We start from the raw sequence: 18,179 nt of genomic DNA, 5'->3' as shown, positions 1-18,179 counted from the left end.
ATGGGTAGATGATGTTTTTGAAGCTACATATGTGGAAGTCTCACAAAGGGTAAGTAGTTTATGTTGAAAGTGACTTCACTATGTTGTAAATCATGGCTTTGTAATTTCCTTTTGCTTTTTCTCGCTGGAATTGAAAGGAAGTGGAAATAATACAATGGATGTTAAGTTATTCCAGGTTTCATAGTGGTAATGGAAGCTCTTTATCACATCTATAGAGTGTGATTTTGCTGTCTCTATAGATAATGGGAAAGCCCCACTTCCATAATGTTCTTTTGCTTTCACTATCCAGCAAGAGAAAGCAAAAGAAAACTATGGAAATGATACTCACGTTTGCAGTCAGGTAGCACACGGTTAGAAGTAGGAAAATAAAACTAGGAAGTAAAAAGACAGAGGGCCAATACTGTACCTCAGTGGAAATGTACAGCAGCTATATTTGCAGGATTAAAATATGCCACATACATACTGAATTGAAGAATACACTATTTGCTCTATTTTCACAGAAGTAACTAGGATCCACATTTTCACTTCTTGCATCATTGTGAAGTTGGGAAAGGCTGGGTTCCACACAGGACACTCAAACACATGCAAAGAGACTCACTAGCCTCCCACCATCGGTATGATTTTTAATGATCAGCTAAGATCATCATTTTTATTCGATTATTAAAAGATGAATGACGTTACAGCAGGATAACAGATTTTGCTTTTACGGTAAAAGTTTATCTTATCTTGCAGAGCTGCATTAATGCTCCAGCCAATGTCTATCCTTTCCTATGTGAGATTGTCGCTTTCAGATCATTTCCATGTGATGGACACAACTTGCTTTAGCTATGTTTAAGTTTTGGTACAAGTTGATGTTTTAGGTGCATGGTTGATGTGCAACTAAACACTTTGGATTTGCACAATGCTGACAACTCAGGATGTGAGTATTATAACAGTGTCTACACTTTAAAAGTATTTCATTGGCTTTAAAGCACTTGGGGATGTTCTGCGGTCATGAAAGGTGCCAACTAAATGCAAATTTCTTTCTTATGAACAAAATACATCAAATGTTCAGTCTTACTTTACTTATAAACATCTGGTGGGTATTGTTTATCTGGATTTTATGTTACTTTTCCATCTGATTTACATGGACTGTAACACATATACACCATTATGAAATCAGTTTGTATGAACTAATTCAAATAATTCCTTTATATGATAATCCTTGTTGCCTGAACTGCTATTATTATCAAGCTAACTATTGTACTGCTTAAGATGGTGGGACATAACAACAGCAACATTTTTGTTGGTTTTGCAGGGCTCATACCTGTTTCAACCGGCTCGATCTCCCTCCATACCCATCCTTCTCTATGTTGTATGAGAAGATGCTCACTGCTGTGGAAGAGACCAGCACTTTTGGACTGGAGTAACAAGATGTGCTGAAATGGAAGCATATTTCTTCTACTGGATTTTTCTCCTGGACCTCCTGGAAGTGGAGGGTATGATGACAGCAGCAGACACACTTTGGTGAATTCCTTGCGGGATTTGGATTAACCAAGAATTGTTCTTCATAGACTTACAGGACCTACTGGTGAGTTAGTATGCATGCAGAAGATGAAGCAAGATTACTGAGTGCAGACAATCACTGTACACATTCTGCTAAATTATTGTGTGTCTGGTATGAGAAGTGAAGGGAAGAAACCGAAACCTTGCACAGTGGTCACCTCATACACAGTATTTGGCTATTCTGTCGAGTATAACATTAAATATGCTTTTGTAAAGAAAAGCATTTCAGAAACGACCAAGGCTTGCACAGAGACAGGTCAATGCTACTTCGGAATGACTGTGAAAATACTATGAAAATGGATGATATTTGTTTTCATACTTCAACACCTGAAGAGTTAGGTTTATGTTTTTTTTTTAACTCAGTGGTATATCTATAGCTTCTAAAGCTCTAAGCAGAAAACAGATGTACTTGTTAATGAAAATAATGGTCTTTATATACCTGTTATTGCATGGTATACAATCACAAAGTATGGAAATGTCTAGAATTACAGCTCCATTGTTACTTTGGTGCAATAAAAGTGCCAACAGTTGTGCAATTCAGTTTTATTTAATCTTTTTAATAAATTCTGTACAATTCCTATATAATCGTTAAACTATCCAAACCTTGTTGGATTTGAGGGAGATGTCTCGCAGTTCACTCTTTGTGCTTGTTCTAATCAAATTTGTTTAGGTTATCTGCTCCAGGGCATCAAAAAGATTGATGCCATTTTTTATTTTATACAAAGTTTTCAAAAACAAGAAAATAAACTTTTTTTAAATTACAATGAATTTACCAAAGTAAAAAGGGATAAAATTGCACCGTTCATATAAAGTAGGTACGATGGTATAATCATACACAGAATTATTGAAACTATTTTTCAGATCTCTTATATTATGCCTTGAGCAATAGGACTGCATACAAAAAATATGTCTTGGCTTGTTTTAAAAAATTACCTCCCTCTCAAACAAGGCAGAATAAATAGCTTTCCAATAGTAGATCAGACATATCTGCTCTATGCAAACTTAAATCTTGTTAACAGCATTTCCGTGATAAAGAAATAGAGTTCAAATTACTATAAAACAGATTATTTTTACAGCATTTGAGCGAAGGCAGTTGAAGACTTATTTTAACCAAGGAAATTTAATTTTAAATATTGAATGGTACGCTATTAACAGTGGCAATGAATTTACATGAAAAAAACATTGCCTTTGGAGCGATAAGTAAAACTTACTGATGTAAAAATACTCTGTTTTCTAGGACTTATTATCCATGTAAAATTCCAGCAGTTTTTGTTCTTTTATATTACTGCTAACATTTGAAAACAGAATATACTCAGTTAATGTGTGCTACTTCAGATCAACAGTGCTCGTGAATTCAAAAATTCTGGTTAATCTTCTACAGCTCAAAGTCTACACTTTAAGCATTGCAATGATTTGAAGAAAAATGGATTCTAGTCTAAAATATTAACATTTGATTTTAAATTTATATTGTTTTAACCATTGTGCGAATGCAAACTCGGCTAGATCCATACCTTCTGGGTACAAAGTTTCAACTCCTGTATATCTATTATCGAACCACACCTTAGCACATATTGATACAATGGATCATGTGGACAATAGTGTTCAATTTTTTGATTTGGATGTTGCATCATTTTTTAAGAATTTCTTGCCAATATACAAAACTAATAGTAACATCTTTTTCTTATCCACTGATGTGTGAGCTGACCATTGACTTATTGTTATATAGGATAGGGTTGGTGCTGAAATATCCATACACATAACTGAATAATGTAAAAGACATTGCATGGATGTCAATTTTCTTGACATGAAGAGAATATTTAGCTCTGGTCATGGCATAAACATTGACATTTCTGGTACTCTTGTCCCATTTTATATGGTGTTTAAAAAATTCAATTTTGTTTGACACCCAAGTTCATATTATAAATGAATATATAACACACATGGCTAATACAACACAAACCAATGGAAATGTGTCATAGCCATATTTGCAAGTTAGTGTTCTGCTTCATGTCACAGTTTGAATCAGTCTATTGGGATTATGCAGAAATGTGTACACAATTGTTATTAACTATGCTGAAAACATTTAAGATTATTGTTAAGTTTTTGTCAACTATGATTTAATGGAAAGAAAATGTTTTTAATGTATCAAAATATGAATTACTTTGTTTTATTTTCATAATGTATATATTTTATTTAAAACCATGCTGCATCATTTAAAAATCATTAATTGGAAATAAAGATTCATAGAAACAACAGTGAATATTAAAAAAAGATTTTGTTTATTGCAAAACAGAATTTTTACATTAAATATTAACTTCTGACCACACTTTGTTCAGGTTATACACTGGATTATTCGTTGGTAAGTTTGTTTGGATAAAATTTATCAAATTTGATATTTTCTCATTCTGATAATTCGCTGCAGTATATAATTCAGTGCATTGACTCACCCACTCCACATACTGTGTTCTTAAGAGCCACTTAGATAACAATCAACACTGTCTCCAGAAAAACTACAACCGATATACTAATTTGTAAAGGAAGACCTTCATAACCTGCTTGTGTGCAAAGCACCAGTGAGTTATTTGACTGATATCTGCTGCCATTATAAAAACAGACCTTAAACTCTCCCTCCCTCTCCCCAGGCCCACCCTCCCCACACTCAGAACTCAATTTTACAGAGTATTTTTATTAGTGTATATTGATCAAACCCAGAATGTTTTTGGATTTCTATTATTACCCTTTTTTACTCTAGATATTTTTGGCTTGTGTGTTTCAGGGCTCTTATTCATGAGCCCTAAGTGCCTATATTCTAGGGACTTTACTTGCCCTGAAATCTAGGTAACTTTCGGCGTGTTCGGGATAACAAAGAGAGACCCCTTTTATAGATTACTCTAGCAACTGATAGTTGTGGATCAGCAGCTTGTTTTGCAATTGATTTTAAGGAATTTTGTGTGAGATGTATAACCTGCACCAAATGTATAACCTGCACCAAAAATGAAAATTACACCCTAGATGCTATTTTAGATCTTAACTGTCAAATAAATTTATTAAACAATAGAACAGCAAAATAGCAGGAGTAACAGAACATATTTTTACATTAATTTAAGTTTAGCTAGGGTCTCATTATAATTGATAATGAATAGTTCAGAACTTCTACGCTAAGCTATATCCATTTATCTCTGACTGACTAAAAACTATTGAATCTGCATACACCTTCTGTTCACATTTATAATGGGTTCTGCGTGTGTAAACTTGCCATTCTGCACAATCTGGCCACTTTGTTCCCACAAATTGCTCAAAATGTTTTCTGAAAATATTTCCATATTCTATTTTTTGACAGTAACTGAAATTTCTAATTTCAAAAATTATGGATTAAACAAGTTTAAGAAAAAACACGTGAAGGCCAAGCCGCTCCCAAAAGCCTGGCCTTGGATTCACATTTTTGCACAGAGCTATGACTGAGCTGAATTTGGATTGTACAGCCTGAGAATTTGCAGTGTACCTAATTTCTCAGGGTGCATCAGATCTGTTCGGTCAGTGGTGCTAGCTTCTAGCACTTTGTATACGGTAGTTTTCCTTCAAATAATTTTATCGAGGTAAAATGTAATTTTTTTGTAATCAGAGAGGTATGTCAGAGAAGTGATAAAAGTTCTGGTTACACATCTGTTATAGTTTTTTAATATTTTGTTCTATAAACTTTAGGAAGTGTATTCATCTGAGCAGGAGGAGGAGAAGAGTCAGAATATTTCCTAGTTTAATGTTCAGAGTTTTTTTTAAAGCACAAGTTGAATGTTGAAGCTAACTAATGATCTTACCTATATTTTGCTAAACCTTTGAAAAGGCAATGTTGTTCACTTACACCCGCAAAAACAGTGATTCTAACACCTGTGAACGCCATCATGGATCATGAGCCCCAAAACACCACTAACTTTCCCACATTGTGAAATAAAAACAGATTTACTTATTTAATCACTGAAAATCAATAGGCCTAATAATGTATGTTACATGAGAGAAAACAGCAAACCCTCTCACTCACAATGAGCAATGCCTCATGAGTGGACAGGGGAATGTCTATGGATATTATTTATATGGACTTCCAGAAGGCATTTGGTAAGGTCCCTCATAAGAGACTGTTAGCTAAAGTTGAAGCCCATAGAATTGAAGGCAAATTATTGACCTGTTGGTGAAATTTGCTGAGCGGCAGGAGACAAAGAGTAGGGATAATGGGCAAGTACTCTAATTGGCAGGATGTGAAGAGTGATGTCCCACAAGGATCTGTGTTGGGACCTCAACTATTCACTGCATTTATTAATGATTTCGATGATGGGATAGAAAGTCACATATCCAAATTTGCCGATGACACAAAGATAGGTGGCATTCTAAGCAGCGTAGATAGAAGCATAAAATTCCAAATAGATATTGATAGATTAAGCGAATGGGGAAAAACTATGGCAAATGGATTTCAGTGTAGGCAAATGTGAGGTCATCCACTTTGGACCTAAAAGGATAGAACAGGGTACTTTCTAAGCGATGAAAAGCTAAAAACAATGGAGGTCCAAAGAGACGTAGGGTTCCAGGTACATAGATGATTAAAATGTCATGAACAGGTACAGAAAATAATCAAAGAGGTTAATGGAATGCTGGCCTTTACATCTAGAGGATTAGAATATGTAGGGATAGAAGTCATGCTGCAGCTTTACCAAGCCCTGGTTATACTAGACCTCACACCTTGGAAAGGATATGTTAGCCTTGGAGCAAGTGCAGCTTAGGTTTACCAGATTGATACCTGGACTCCAAGGGTTACATTACGAGGAGAGATTACACAAACTAGGGTTGTATACCCTGGAATTCAGAAGGTTAAGGGGTGATTTGATTAACGTTTTCAAGATATTAAGGGGAACAGATAAGATAGAGATAAACAATTTCTGCTGTTTGATGAGTCTAGGACTAGAGAGCATAGTCTAAAAATTAGAGCCAGATGTTTCAGGAGTGAAATTGGGAAACAGTTCTACACACAGTAGGTTAATAGAAGTTTGGAATTCTCTTCCGCAAATGGCAATTGGTGTTAGATCAATTGTTAATTTTAAATCTGAGATTGATAGATTTTTGTTTACCAAAGGTATCAGGGGATATGGGGAAAAGGCCGGTATATGGCGTTAGGTTGCAGATAAGACAGGATATCACTGAATGGCAGAACAGGTTCAAGGGTCTCAATGGCCGACTCCTGTTTCTATGTAAGATCTACTACTGATATATCATAGAATGATACAGCACAGAGGGAGGCCATTCTTTGGTAGAGCTAATCAATTAATCCCACTCCTCTGCTCTTTCCCCTCTGTCAATGTTTTATCCATTTCTCTTTTGAATCTGTTTCCACCAGCCTTTCAGGCAGTGCATTCCAGATCACAACAACGCTCTGTATAAAAATGTTTCCTCATGTTGCCTCTGTCACCTTAAATCGGTGTCCTCTGGTTACCAAGCCTTCTGTCACGAGAAACAGTTTCTCCATATTAACTCTATCAAAACTGTTTATAATTTTGAACACCTCTATTAAATCTTCCTCCTAACCTCTGCTCTTCGGAGAACCCGGCTTCTCTAGTCTCTTCACATAACCGAAGTCCCGTATCCCTGGTACCAATCTACTAAATCTCCTCTGCACCCTCTCTAAGACCTTGAAGAGTGGTGTCCTGAATTGGACACAATACACTAGCTGGGGCCTAACTAGTGATTTATAAAGATTTTGCATAACTTCCTTGCTTTTGTATTTCATGCATCTATTATTAAAGCCAAGGAACCTGTAAGTTTTTTTTTCAAACCACATTCTCAACTTGTCCTGCCACATTGAAAGATTTGTGTACGTACACCCCCAGGTCTCTCTATTTTTCACCCCCATTAAAATTGTACTATTTTGTTTATATTGGCTCTCCACACTTCTCGGCCATGTGTCTGTTCATTTCACCAATCTGTCTATGTCCTCATGAAGTCTGTTACTATCATTCTTACTGTTTACTATATTTCCAAATTTTGTGCCATCTGCAAACTGAAATTATGCCCCCTATACTCAAGTCCAGGTCATTAATATATATCAAAATATATATTAAAAAGAGCAGTGGTCCTAACACTGACCCCTGGGGACACTACTGTATACTTCCCTCCAGTCTGAAAAACAACTGTTTACCACTACTCTCTGCTTTCTGCCCCTTAGTCAATTACGTATCCACACTGCCACTGCCCCTTTAATCCCATGGGGCCGAAATTGATGGTTCTACTGCCGGCTGCTGCCGAGTTTTCTCGTGGTTTCCCCGCTTTTTCAGCGCTCTCCCCTCCGTGGGAGATTGGTGAGGCCTTCACGCCGGCGGTTTGGAAGGACCGCTGGGGAGCGTCCGCCGGCGTGCAATGCTGAAAAAAGTCTCCTGCCCGCTCCCACCCGAGATTCAGCCGAGCGGTCTTCCGCCCCTGCAGGAGAAAAGACTGGAGTAGGTCTTACCCAGACGGTAGGTATGAAGACCTGCAAGAAAAGTTAAGTGAGATTTTTTTTTTCACTTCTTTTTGCAGCGATTTTGTGTTAAAAGGTCCTCTGAGGTTTTGTGATTTTTTTTGAACATTGTTTTTTTGTGCGTTCCCCCCTCCCTAGGGCCGACTCCAGCCTCGACGCAACTTTCTCCAGGATTCCATTTGCTGTCCAGAATCCCCCCTGTCGCCCTGAATCGGCATGTATTGGCCATTTTTGCAGCTGGGCGCTTTTTTCCTACTTTTTTGACCAAAGTTCCACCCAAAGTACCTTCAGGATCTTAGCGGTCTTTGACGGTAAATGGGTGGAACTTGCCTTTGATCAATTTCGACCCCATGGACTTTTGCTAACAAGTCTATTATGTGGTACTTTATCAAACACCTTTTGAAAGTCTGTATACACATCAACCACATGACCTTCATTAACAACTTCCGTTACTTCATCAAAGAATAACTCAATCAAGTTAGTCAAACACAATTTGCATTTAACAAATCTGCACTGCCTGTCATTTATTAACTCATATTTTTCCAGGAACAATTAATTTTGTCTTCGATTAGTGTCTCTCAATACCGACTGTCTTGTAGTTGCTGGGTTTATCCCTCTCGCCTTTTTTGAAAAGATGTGTACCAGTCCTCTGGCACCCATCGTGGCCAGTCCTCCACCCTTACTTTCCTCAACAACCAAGGATGCAACCCATCCAGACCAGATGAATTTTCTACTTTTCTGCTCTACTTAAGGTCTTCCGTATAGAGCACACTTCCTATAATTGTAATGCATACTTTATGTCACAGTTTGTTGAACAGTTCTGAGTCAATTGGTACCGAAGAGGTACGGAATACAGGAATCAAAAGTGGCTAGTAAACTACCACTGAGAAACTACTAACGACTTATGACCCTAACCCGACTTATGAAAACAATCAATGTTGACCATGCAGGAGAACATAGGAATAAAAGAAAGGAAAAGACAATCTTTTAGCTCAAGAAACCATTATCGAGTCATTTTGTTTGTAATGTGTTCGTTTATTAACTGAGATTCTTATGTTCAAAATATAGTTTAATAAATACTGGCCTGTAATTTGCAGTCACTGGTGAAGCAAAGGTGCTCGCTGCTGGCCTCAGAGTCCTACCCACAGAGATCTTGCGATCTCAGTGGGCAGGACTTGCGATCTCTGTGGCGGGAACTTTGCATTTTTCGACGTTCAATTGATTTATCTGTAGTGGGAATCCCTCGTGCTGTGACATCAACAAGCTGTCTAAACAGCCAATCACATTGCAGAATTCTCAGACAGGAATCCAGGAATTGATAAGCTGCTTTTATCCGGACCTTAAAAAAAAATCTTAGAGCGAAATAAACATTGGGATTCTCACATGGGGATAAGCTAGAAGCTGAAGTATCATGACAAACTTTAAAAAACATATTTTTAAGCTTTTTTAAAAGAAAATTGTAATTTTTATCAAAATGGAGAAATTTGAAACTCCAAGTATAAAAATTAGTTTATCAGGGCCAGAACATTTGTTTACCAGTTAATACGCTGTTAAAACCCCAGTTACACCTATTCCAACAAGGTCCACCTTTAATATGGTATTTAACAGTGATATTACCCAGGAAAAGCTCATGTTTTTGCCAGTTTCACTGATTGCTGGATTAGGCTGGGCTCGAGTTGCTCCTATTTTTTTGGAGTAATTAGTTTAGTATGGAGTATCTTAGAAATCGCAATTCTCGGCATTTAGTTTGCTCCAGTTCTAGTTAGTTAGAATAGTTTTGTTTTAGTACAATTTTGTTTTCAAAAGGGGGCGTTACCAGCCACTTATGCCTGTTTTGCAAGTTTAGGCAGCGAAAAGTTTAGAATGCAGTAAGTGTCGATTTTTGTACGCTCAGAAAAACCTTGCCTACATTTAAGAAATTAGACGCAGGTAGCGAGAGATGGAGGGGGGGGGGGGCCGCGGGGAAGGGAAGTTGGGGGATTTTACAAAGCATTAAACACTTCACTTTTACCAATAAAGAGCTATCATCAATAATAAATAAATCAATAAATCAACCAATAAAAAAAATTAAAAACTTAAAAATCAATCAATAAATAAAAAATTAAAAGTTTCTACTCAGCTACTGCAGAACCGGGAACCTGCCGAAGAGCTGGTCGGGCGGGCCCCGCCACCGAGGAGGTGTTCGGGCAGGGCCCGCCAACGAAGAGCTGCTGGTTGGGTGAGGCCCGGTCGCCGAAGAGCTCCACTTTGGGTGGGGCCCGCCACCAGGGAGGAGTTCGGGCGGGCCCCGCCACCGAGGAGGTAAGGGCAGTGGCGACTAGGCGAGGGACGGTGAGGCAGGCAGGCCACTCGGCCCGGGATAGGGGTGGCGAACAGCGTGATGTCCCTTCTGCCAGGGATAGGGTCGTCCGGAGACAGGACGCGCTGGGAGGTCCAGGAACTACTGCGCACGCGCACCGACTCCACTGCGCATGCGCGCAGCTGCTAGCACTCTTTTTGGCCCAGGGCTGTAGCTCTGCCTCCAGCTGCTTGTGCTGCACTATGTTGACTGTGAAACAGGCCTGCTGGACTCTGAGAATCGCGAGGTAAGTTTTAGGCGCTTTTTTGATTCTAAAAAAATAGGCGGGTCTCGGAGTGCGCCGTTCTGGGAGGACATCCGAAACTTGGGCCCAGGGGATGGGCAGGCAGCCACAGTGCAGCTAGTATCTGAGCAGTGAATAACTGCAACTTCAGGATTTCCGTGTTTAGAAACATGTGCACTATATCCTGTAGTTGCGGTCAGTTTCAGTGGGGTCATGACGACGAACGCTTTTAGTTTGCTGTCATTACCCACTACAAATTCCGGGCCCTCAAAACATTGTCAAATTCATCCACAGGAAACAGCTACTTGAAGGTAAATTAGTGTCGGAGCATTGGGAGGCATTCAAGGAGGAGATAGTGAGGGTTCAGAGCATGTATGTTCCCTTAAAGAAAAAGGGTGGGACTAACAAATTTAGAGCCCCCTGGATGTCTACGGGCATACAGGGTAGGATAAAGAAAAAAAAGGAGGCTTATGATAGATACCGAGGGCTCAATATTGCAGAAACCCTAGAGGAGTATAGAAAATGCAGGGTTGAAATTAAACAGTAATTAGGAAAGCAAAGAGAGGGCATGAAAAAATATTGGCAAGTAAAATCATAGAAAACCCAAAGATGTTTTATAAATACATTAAGAGCAAGAGGATAACTAAAAGAGTAGGGCCTATTAGAGACCATAAAGGTAACGTGCGTGTGGAGGCGGAAGACGTGGGTATGGTTCTTAATTAATACTTTGCGTCTGTTTTCACAAGGGAGATGATGCAGACATTGCAATCAGGGAGTAGGAGTGTGAAATATTAGATGAAATAAACATAGTGAGAGAGGAAGTATTAAGGGGTTTAGCATCTTTGAAAGTGGTTAAATACCCAGGCCCAGATGAAATATAACCCAGGCTGTTAAGAGACGCAAGAGAGGAAATAGTAGAGGCTCCGACGATCATTTTCCAATCTTCTCTGGCTACAGGTGTGGTGCCGGAGAACTGGAGGGCTGCTAACATTGTACCGCTGTTTAAAAAGGGAGAAAGGGATAGACCGAGTAATTACAGGCTAGTCAGCCTAACCTCGGTGATGGGAACATGATTGGAAAAGATTCTGAGGATCAGGATAAATCTTCATTTCCAAAGACACGGATTAATCAAGGCCAGTCAGCATGGATTTGTTAAGGGAAGGTCAGATCTGACTAACTTGATTGAATTTTTTGAGGAGGTAACAAGGAGGATCGATAAGGGTAGTGCATTTGATGTAGTCTATATGGATTTTAGCAAGGCTTTTGATAAGGTCCCGCATTGCAGACTGGTCACGAAAGTAAAAGCCCATAGGATCCAAGGCGAAGTGGTAAGTTGGATCCAAAATTGGATCAGAGGCAGGAAGCAAAGCGCAATGGTTGATGGGTGTTTTTGTGACTGGAAGGCTGTTTCCAGTGGGGTTCCGCAGGGCTCAGTACTAGGTTCCTTGTTTTTTGTGGTATATATCAATGATTTGGTCTTGAATGTAGGGAGTATGATTAAGAAGTTTGCAGATGATACAAAAATTGGCCGTGTGGTTGATAATGAAGAAAGCTGTAGACTGCAGGAAGATATCAATGGACTGGTCAGGTGGGCAGAACAGAACAATCTGGAGAAGTGTGAGGTAATGCATTTGGGGAGGGCTAACAAGGCAAGGGAATACTTGCCTTTATTATCCGAAGCATAGAAAATAAGAGCAGGGAGGTTATGCTTGAACTGTATAAAACACTAGTTAGACCATAGCTAGAGTACTGCGTTAAAGTTCTGGACACATTACAGGAAAGATGTGATTGCTCTAGATTGGTTACAGGAACGATTTACGAAGATGTTGCCGGGACTGGAGAATTTTAGCTATGAGTAAAGATTGGATAGGCTGGGATTGTTTTCTTTGGAACAGAGTAAGCTGAGGGGCGACCTAATTAAGGTGTATAAAATTATGATGGGCTTAGATAGAGTAGATAGGTAGGACATATTCCCCTTAGCAGAGGGGTCAATAGCCAGGGGGCATAGATTTAAAGTAAGTGGTAGATTTAGAGGGGATTTGAGGAGACATTTTTCACCCAGAGGGTGGTGGGGGTCTGGTACTCACTGCCTGAAAGTGTGGTAGAGGCAAAAATCCTCATAGCATTTAAAAAGTACTTGGCTATGCACTTGAAGTGCCGTAACCTACAAGGCTATGGAAAGTGGGATTAGGCTGGATAGCTCTTTGTCAGCCGGCACAGACACAATGGGCCGAATGCCCTCCTGGGCTGTAAATTTTTATGATTCTATGATTTGAAATGTCTTCTGTATCTTAATATCTTCAACAAAGTTTTTACTTCAAGGACTTAGCTCATTTGAAAAGCCTGTGCTTGCAGTTGATACTTTTTGCACAGTTTTCATTCTATGCCTGTAACCCCTGGATGAGCATATGCAGAACTGCCTATCATACATTAAGATGATTCTCTCACTATACAACTTGAACACTTGTTGTATAGAGAATTAAGGGTTATGGAGAGCGGGCGGGTAAATGGAGCTGAGTCCACGGCCAGATCAGCCATGATCTTGTTGAATGGCGGAGCAGGATCGAGGGGCTAGATGGCCTACTCCTATTCCTAATTCTTATGTTTTTATGTCTCATGCTGTAAGGAGATATGAGTTCCTTTCCTTTTCCAAATTATTTAAAACCAGCTGGAGAATTAATTTTAATAGCTTTATTCAAGGTAAAGTTTTGCATTCAAACTATCATCAAATCCTTAACTTCACAGAGGGACAGAGAAAGAGATAAAGAAATAAAAATAGGGGGAGTCCATGACTGTACCAGCACTTGTTGTTTTTAAGCCCTGCGTCTTCGCAGTAAAATGGAAAATTGTGATTTTTTTTCAAATTTAAAAACTAACAGAAAATGTATTCATATTGATCAATACAAATTTTGAATTGTATCTATGGTCAATCTATTTCATTTTCTTTTTCAAAATATGTGAAACAAAATAAAGTAAATAAGCTTCTTTGAACTGAAGTATTTACTGTTTAGTGTCGGAAAATACTAATTTATTTTCCAATCAAAAACATTTACTTTTGTATCTCTAGCGAGGTCTCCTACAAACTTATTTTCAAATGCCCTTAGCAGTGTTGCTAGATCTTTTGTGCAAAACCCCATGTTCTCCTTCCACAATGTTACCAATTTGCAGGACACCCATCCACTGCTGTGAAATTTAAAGATCCCCACCATATGCCAACAAACCTGAGAACTCATTATCCATGCTGCTAAACTCAGGACCCTCCTTCAGTGCTGAAAATTCTCATGATCTCCAAAGCCAGGCTGACAAAATGTTCAGCCTACCTAGTCAGTGCTGCCAATCCTCAGTAGCCCTCCTGTACTGCTATACACCAGGACCAATAAAGTGCCACAAAACTCAGGATCTCCACTGCAGTTCTGTCAGATCTCAAGAATCACATCACTAGGACTCCTGCTGCAGTACTGGCAAACTTAAGAACATAAGAAATAGGAGCAAGAATAGGCCATATAGCGTGAAGTTGTAGTATTTACCTAATCATCATAGGCAATCCTTCGAAAGCGAGGAAGACTTGCTTCCACTTTAAAAGTGAGTTCTCAGGTGACTGTACAGTCCAAAATGGGAATTACAGTCTCTGTCCCACCTGTGACAGTCGTTGAAGGAAAGGGTGGGTGGGGAATCTGATTTGCCGCACGCTCCTTCTGCTGACTGTGCTTGGTTTCTGCATGCTTTCGGCGATGAGACTCGAGGTGCTTGGTGCCCTCCCAGATGCTCTTCCTCCACTTAAGGCGGTCTTGGCCCAGGGTTTCCCAGGTGCCAGTGGGGAGATGTTGCACTTTATCAAGGAGGCTTTGAGGGTGTCCTTGAAATGTTTCCTCTGCCCCCCTGGGGCTCGCTTGCCGTGTAGTTCTACTAAACATGGCATAAAATGTTAGGGCTGGTGCATTCAGGTGTTACTGAGTTTTTAATGGCATGTTAAGTCATAATTACTGCCAAACAACCTCTCTGGCTCTAAAAAATTTAAATTTTACGTGTGAAGTCTCATTCCTTCAGAATTTAATTAGTATTGGAGACTTTTTTTAATTAAATATTTATACTTATTTAGCTCTTTTTTAATCCATTCTTTATTTCCCAACCTTTATTTTACTTTCTGCATATGATTTAAATTTAATTTATAATCCCTGGTTTATGCTTCCTCGTTTAGACTCTGTGTGTGCCTCAGTGATGATTCTTCAATCTGATTGTTGAATAGCCACACTCTTGCCTGTCCTGCTCACACAAGCCACAGATCCCCTGTAGACAGCGCCACGCTGGATCAGACAACCAATGACAGCAAGTTGCCACTCAAAATCCCGCGAAAACTCCATGGGCAACTGACCGTATAGTGAACGGCGAGTTTTCCATTCCTTCACTGCTGTCTGCAAAATCCAGGACATTGTCAAGGCTACTGATTTATTGTGACTGGTTAAGTGAAATTGTAATTTTTACTGGTGTTTTAAAGCTTGAACTCCCCAAGTGGCAGTGCTTTAGAACACAATTAAAAAAAAAAAAAATTTTTTGCTTAAAAAAAATTCCATGATATATTTAAGAGTAGTAACTTGGTTTAGTTTGATTAATACAACTGAAATTGGGTTTATCACAAAAAAGAAGCATTTTTTAATATCAGTGTTGAGTCCGCCACCTGTGAGTAACCCAATTTTAAATAACTGAAAAGCACTTAAAAAAAATACAGAACCATTTGTCAGTTATATTGGTGTACACCAGTCAGTTTCTTTAAAAAAAATTATATTCAAAAGCTTTTAAAATGTTGTTGGTGCCCTTGCGCCCAAAAGAACCACCTTAATCTTAAGAACCCCCTCGATTAGTGGAAACTCGCAATGGTGATTAATTCATTGTGGGGGCATGGCCAGCTTCTAGCATAATGTTTTCTAACAAGTGCAAAAATCGTAGAAATTCAATTTGTGTTGGATGTATTTTGCGCCTGAAATTCCGCAATCTTTTGCACTGGTTTGGCCGATTTCGGGTGAATGTGGGAACGGTAGCCTAGTGGTGATATTACTGGATGAGTAATCCAGAGGCCTGGACTAACGATCCAGAGACATGAGTTCAAATCCCACCAGGGCAACTGGGGAATTTAAATCCACTTAATTAAATAAATCTGGAATTAAAAAGCTAGTATCAGTAATGGTGATCATGAAACTACCGGATTGTCGTAAAAATCCATCTGGTTCACTAATGTCCTTTAGGGAAGGAAATCTACCATCCTTACCTGGTCTGGGTGACTCCAGATCCACTGCCCTCTGAAATTGCCTAGCAAGCCACTCATTGGTACACAACCATTATGAAAAACAATAAGAATAAAACAGGACAGATAACCCGGCTTCAACCTCGGCACCGGCTACAGACATGACAACAGCACACCCAGCCCAGTCGACCCTGCAAAGTCCTTCTCACCAACATCTGGGGGCTTGTGCCAAAACTGTGAGAACTGTCCCACAGGCAAGTCAAGCAACAGCCTGACATAGTCGTATTCACAGAATCATGCCTTTCAACCAATGTTCAAGACTCCTCCATCACCATCCCTAGGTACGTCCTGTCCCACTGGCAGGACAGACCCACCGGGGGTGGTGGCACAGTGGTATACAGTCAGGAGGGAGTTGCCTTCGGAGTCCTCAACATTGACTCTGTACCCCATGAAGTCTCATGGCTTCAAGTCAAGCATGGGCAACGGAATCTCCTGCTGATGACCACATACCGCCCTCCCTCAGCTGATGAATCAGTACTCCATGTTGAACACTACTTGGAAGAAGCACTGAGGGCAGCAAGGGCACAGAATGTACTCTGCTTGGGGGAGACTTCAATGTCTATCATCAAAAGTGGCTCGGTTGCACCACTACTGACAGCTGGCTGAGTTCTGAAGGACACTGGTTCCAGACTGGGACTGCAGTAGGTGGTGAGAGAACCAACACGAGAGAAAAACCTACTTGACCTCGTCCTCACCAATCTACCTGTCGCAGAAGCATCTGTCCATGACAGCATTAGGAGCAGCGACCAACCCACAGTCATTGCGGAGACGAAGTCCCGTCTTCACACTGAGGACACCATCCATCGTGTCGTGCGCTACCACTGTGCTAAATGGGATAGATTCAGAACAGATCTAGCAGCTCAAAACTGGACATCCATGAGGTGCTGTGGGCCATCAGCAGCAGCAGAATTGTATTCCACCCCAATCTGTAACCTCATGGCCCAGCATATCCCTCACTTTACAATTACCATCAAACCAGGGGACCAACCCTGGTTCAATAAAGAGTGCAGAAGAGCACGCCAGGAGCAGCACCAGGCATACCTAAAAATGAGGTGCCAATCTGGGGAAGCTGCAACACAGGATTACATGCATGCTAAAAAGTTGAAGCAGCATGCCATTGATAAGACTAAGTGATCCCCCAAACAACAGATCAGATTAAAGCTCTGTCGTCCTGCCACACCCAGTCATGAATGGTGGTGGATCATTAAATAACTAACTGGAGGAGGAGGCTTCCTGAATATCCCCATCTTCAATGATTGGCAGAGCCCAGCACGTGAGTGCAAAAGACAAGGCTGAAGCGTTTACAACCATCTTCAGCCTGAAGTGCCGAGTGGATGATCCATAGCGACCTCCTCCTGAGGTCCCCACCATCACAGAAGCCAGTCTTCAGCCAACTCGATTCACTCCACGTGATATCAAGAAACGGCTGAGCGCACTAGATACAGCAAAGGCTATGGACCCCGACAACATCCCGGTTGGCATGCTGAAAACTTATACTGCAGAACTAGCCTTACCTCTAGCCAAGCTGTTCCAGTACAGCTACAACACTGGCATTGCAGCAACTCACCAAGGCTTCTTCGGTAGCACCTCCCACCCGCGACCTCTACCACCTCGAAGGACAAGGGCAGCAGGAGCATCGGAACACCATCATCTCCATGTTCCCCCCTCCAAGTCACACACCATCCTGACTTGAAAATATATTGCCAATCCTTCATCGTCGCTGGATCAAAATCCTGGAACTCCCTCCCTAACAGCACTGTGGGTATACCTTCAGCACATGGACTGCAGTTCAAGAAGGCAGCTCACCACCATCTTCTCAAGGGCAATTAGGGATGGGCAATAAATGCTTGCCTTGCCAGCGACGCCCACATCCCATGAATGAATAATAATTTTTTTTTTAAATTGCACTGAAAGAAAAGTGCACCCTCACGGAAACATCAGGGCATGATCGTTACATATGCACCCACTTCATGTTAGTCGCACTTCAAATATCAGAACTGTCTTATGCAAACGTTTGTGACTCACTTGAAATAAAGTATCTAGGACAAGGGCACTCATTTGGAACATGCAGCTAAATTCTCCAGCCACAGAATCTACCAAAGCCACATAATATATCCAGCTTCTGAATTGACTGGTGTATAAATTCACTTGGTGATATTTTGTAGCTGTAAAGGAATCCTGCCTACACTTCAGCCACAGAATAGTGTCTTCCACTGTATAAATATATATAGAAAAGTGTATTAAAGTTCCCATTTTG

At 40.3% G+C, this 18,179-nt stretch overlaps 1 protein-coding gene across 4 annotated transcripts in view; it reads left to right on the top strand.

The window, feature by feature from the left end:
• Window positions 1-3,668, top strand: part of hecw2a (HECT, C2 and WW domain containing E3 ubiquitin protein ligase 2a) — a 599,390-nt gene extending 595,722 nt beyond the window's left edge. For 3 of the 4 annotated variants that reach the window (XM_070875901.1, XM_070875903.1, XM_070875904.1), the window contains one exon: window positions 1,298-3,668. In XM_070875901.1, coding sequence (XP_070732002.1) covers window positions 1,298-1,409 — 112 coding nt within the window. In that variant the 3' untranslated portion in view covers window positions 1,410-3,668. Of the gene's footprint in view, window positions 1-500; window positions 615-1,297 lie in introns of all 4 variants that reach the window. The other variant, XM_070875902.1, reaches the window with a different exon arrangement.
• Window positions 3,669-18,179: the final 14,511 nt, after the last annotated feature.

Source organism: Pristiophorus japonicus, chromosome 3 (assembly GCF_044704955.1).
Source record: "Pristiophorus japonicus isolate sPriJap1 chromosome 3, sPriJap1.hap1, whole genome shotgun sequence".
Taxonomy (NCBI): Eukaryota; Metazoa; Chordata; class Chondrichthyes; family Pristiophoridae; genus Pristiophorus; species Pristiophorus japonicus.
This window is presented reverse-complemented; position numbering and strand designations above follow the sequence as displayed.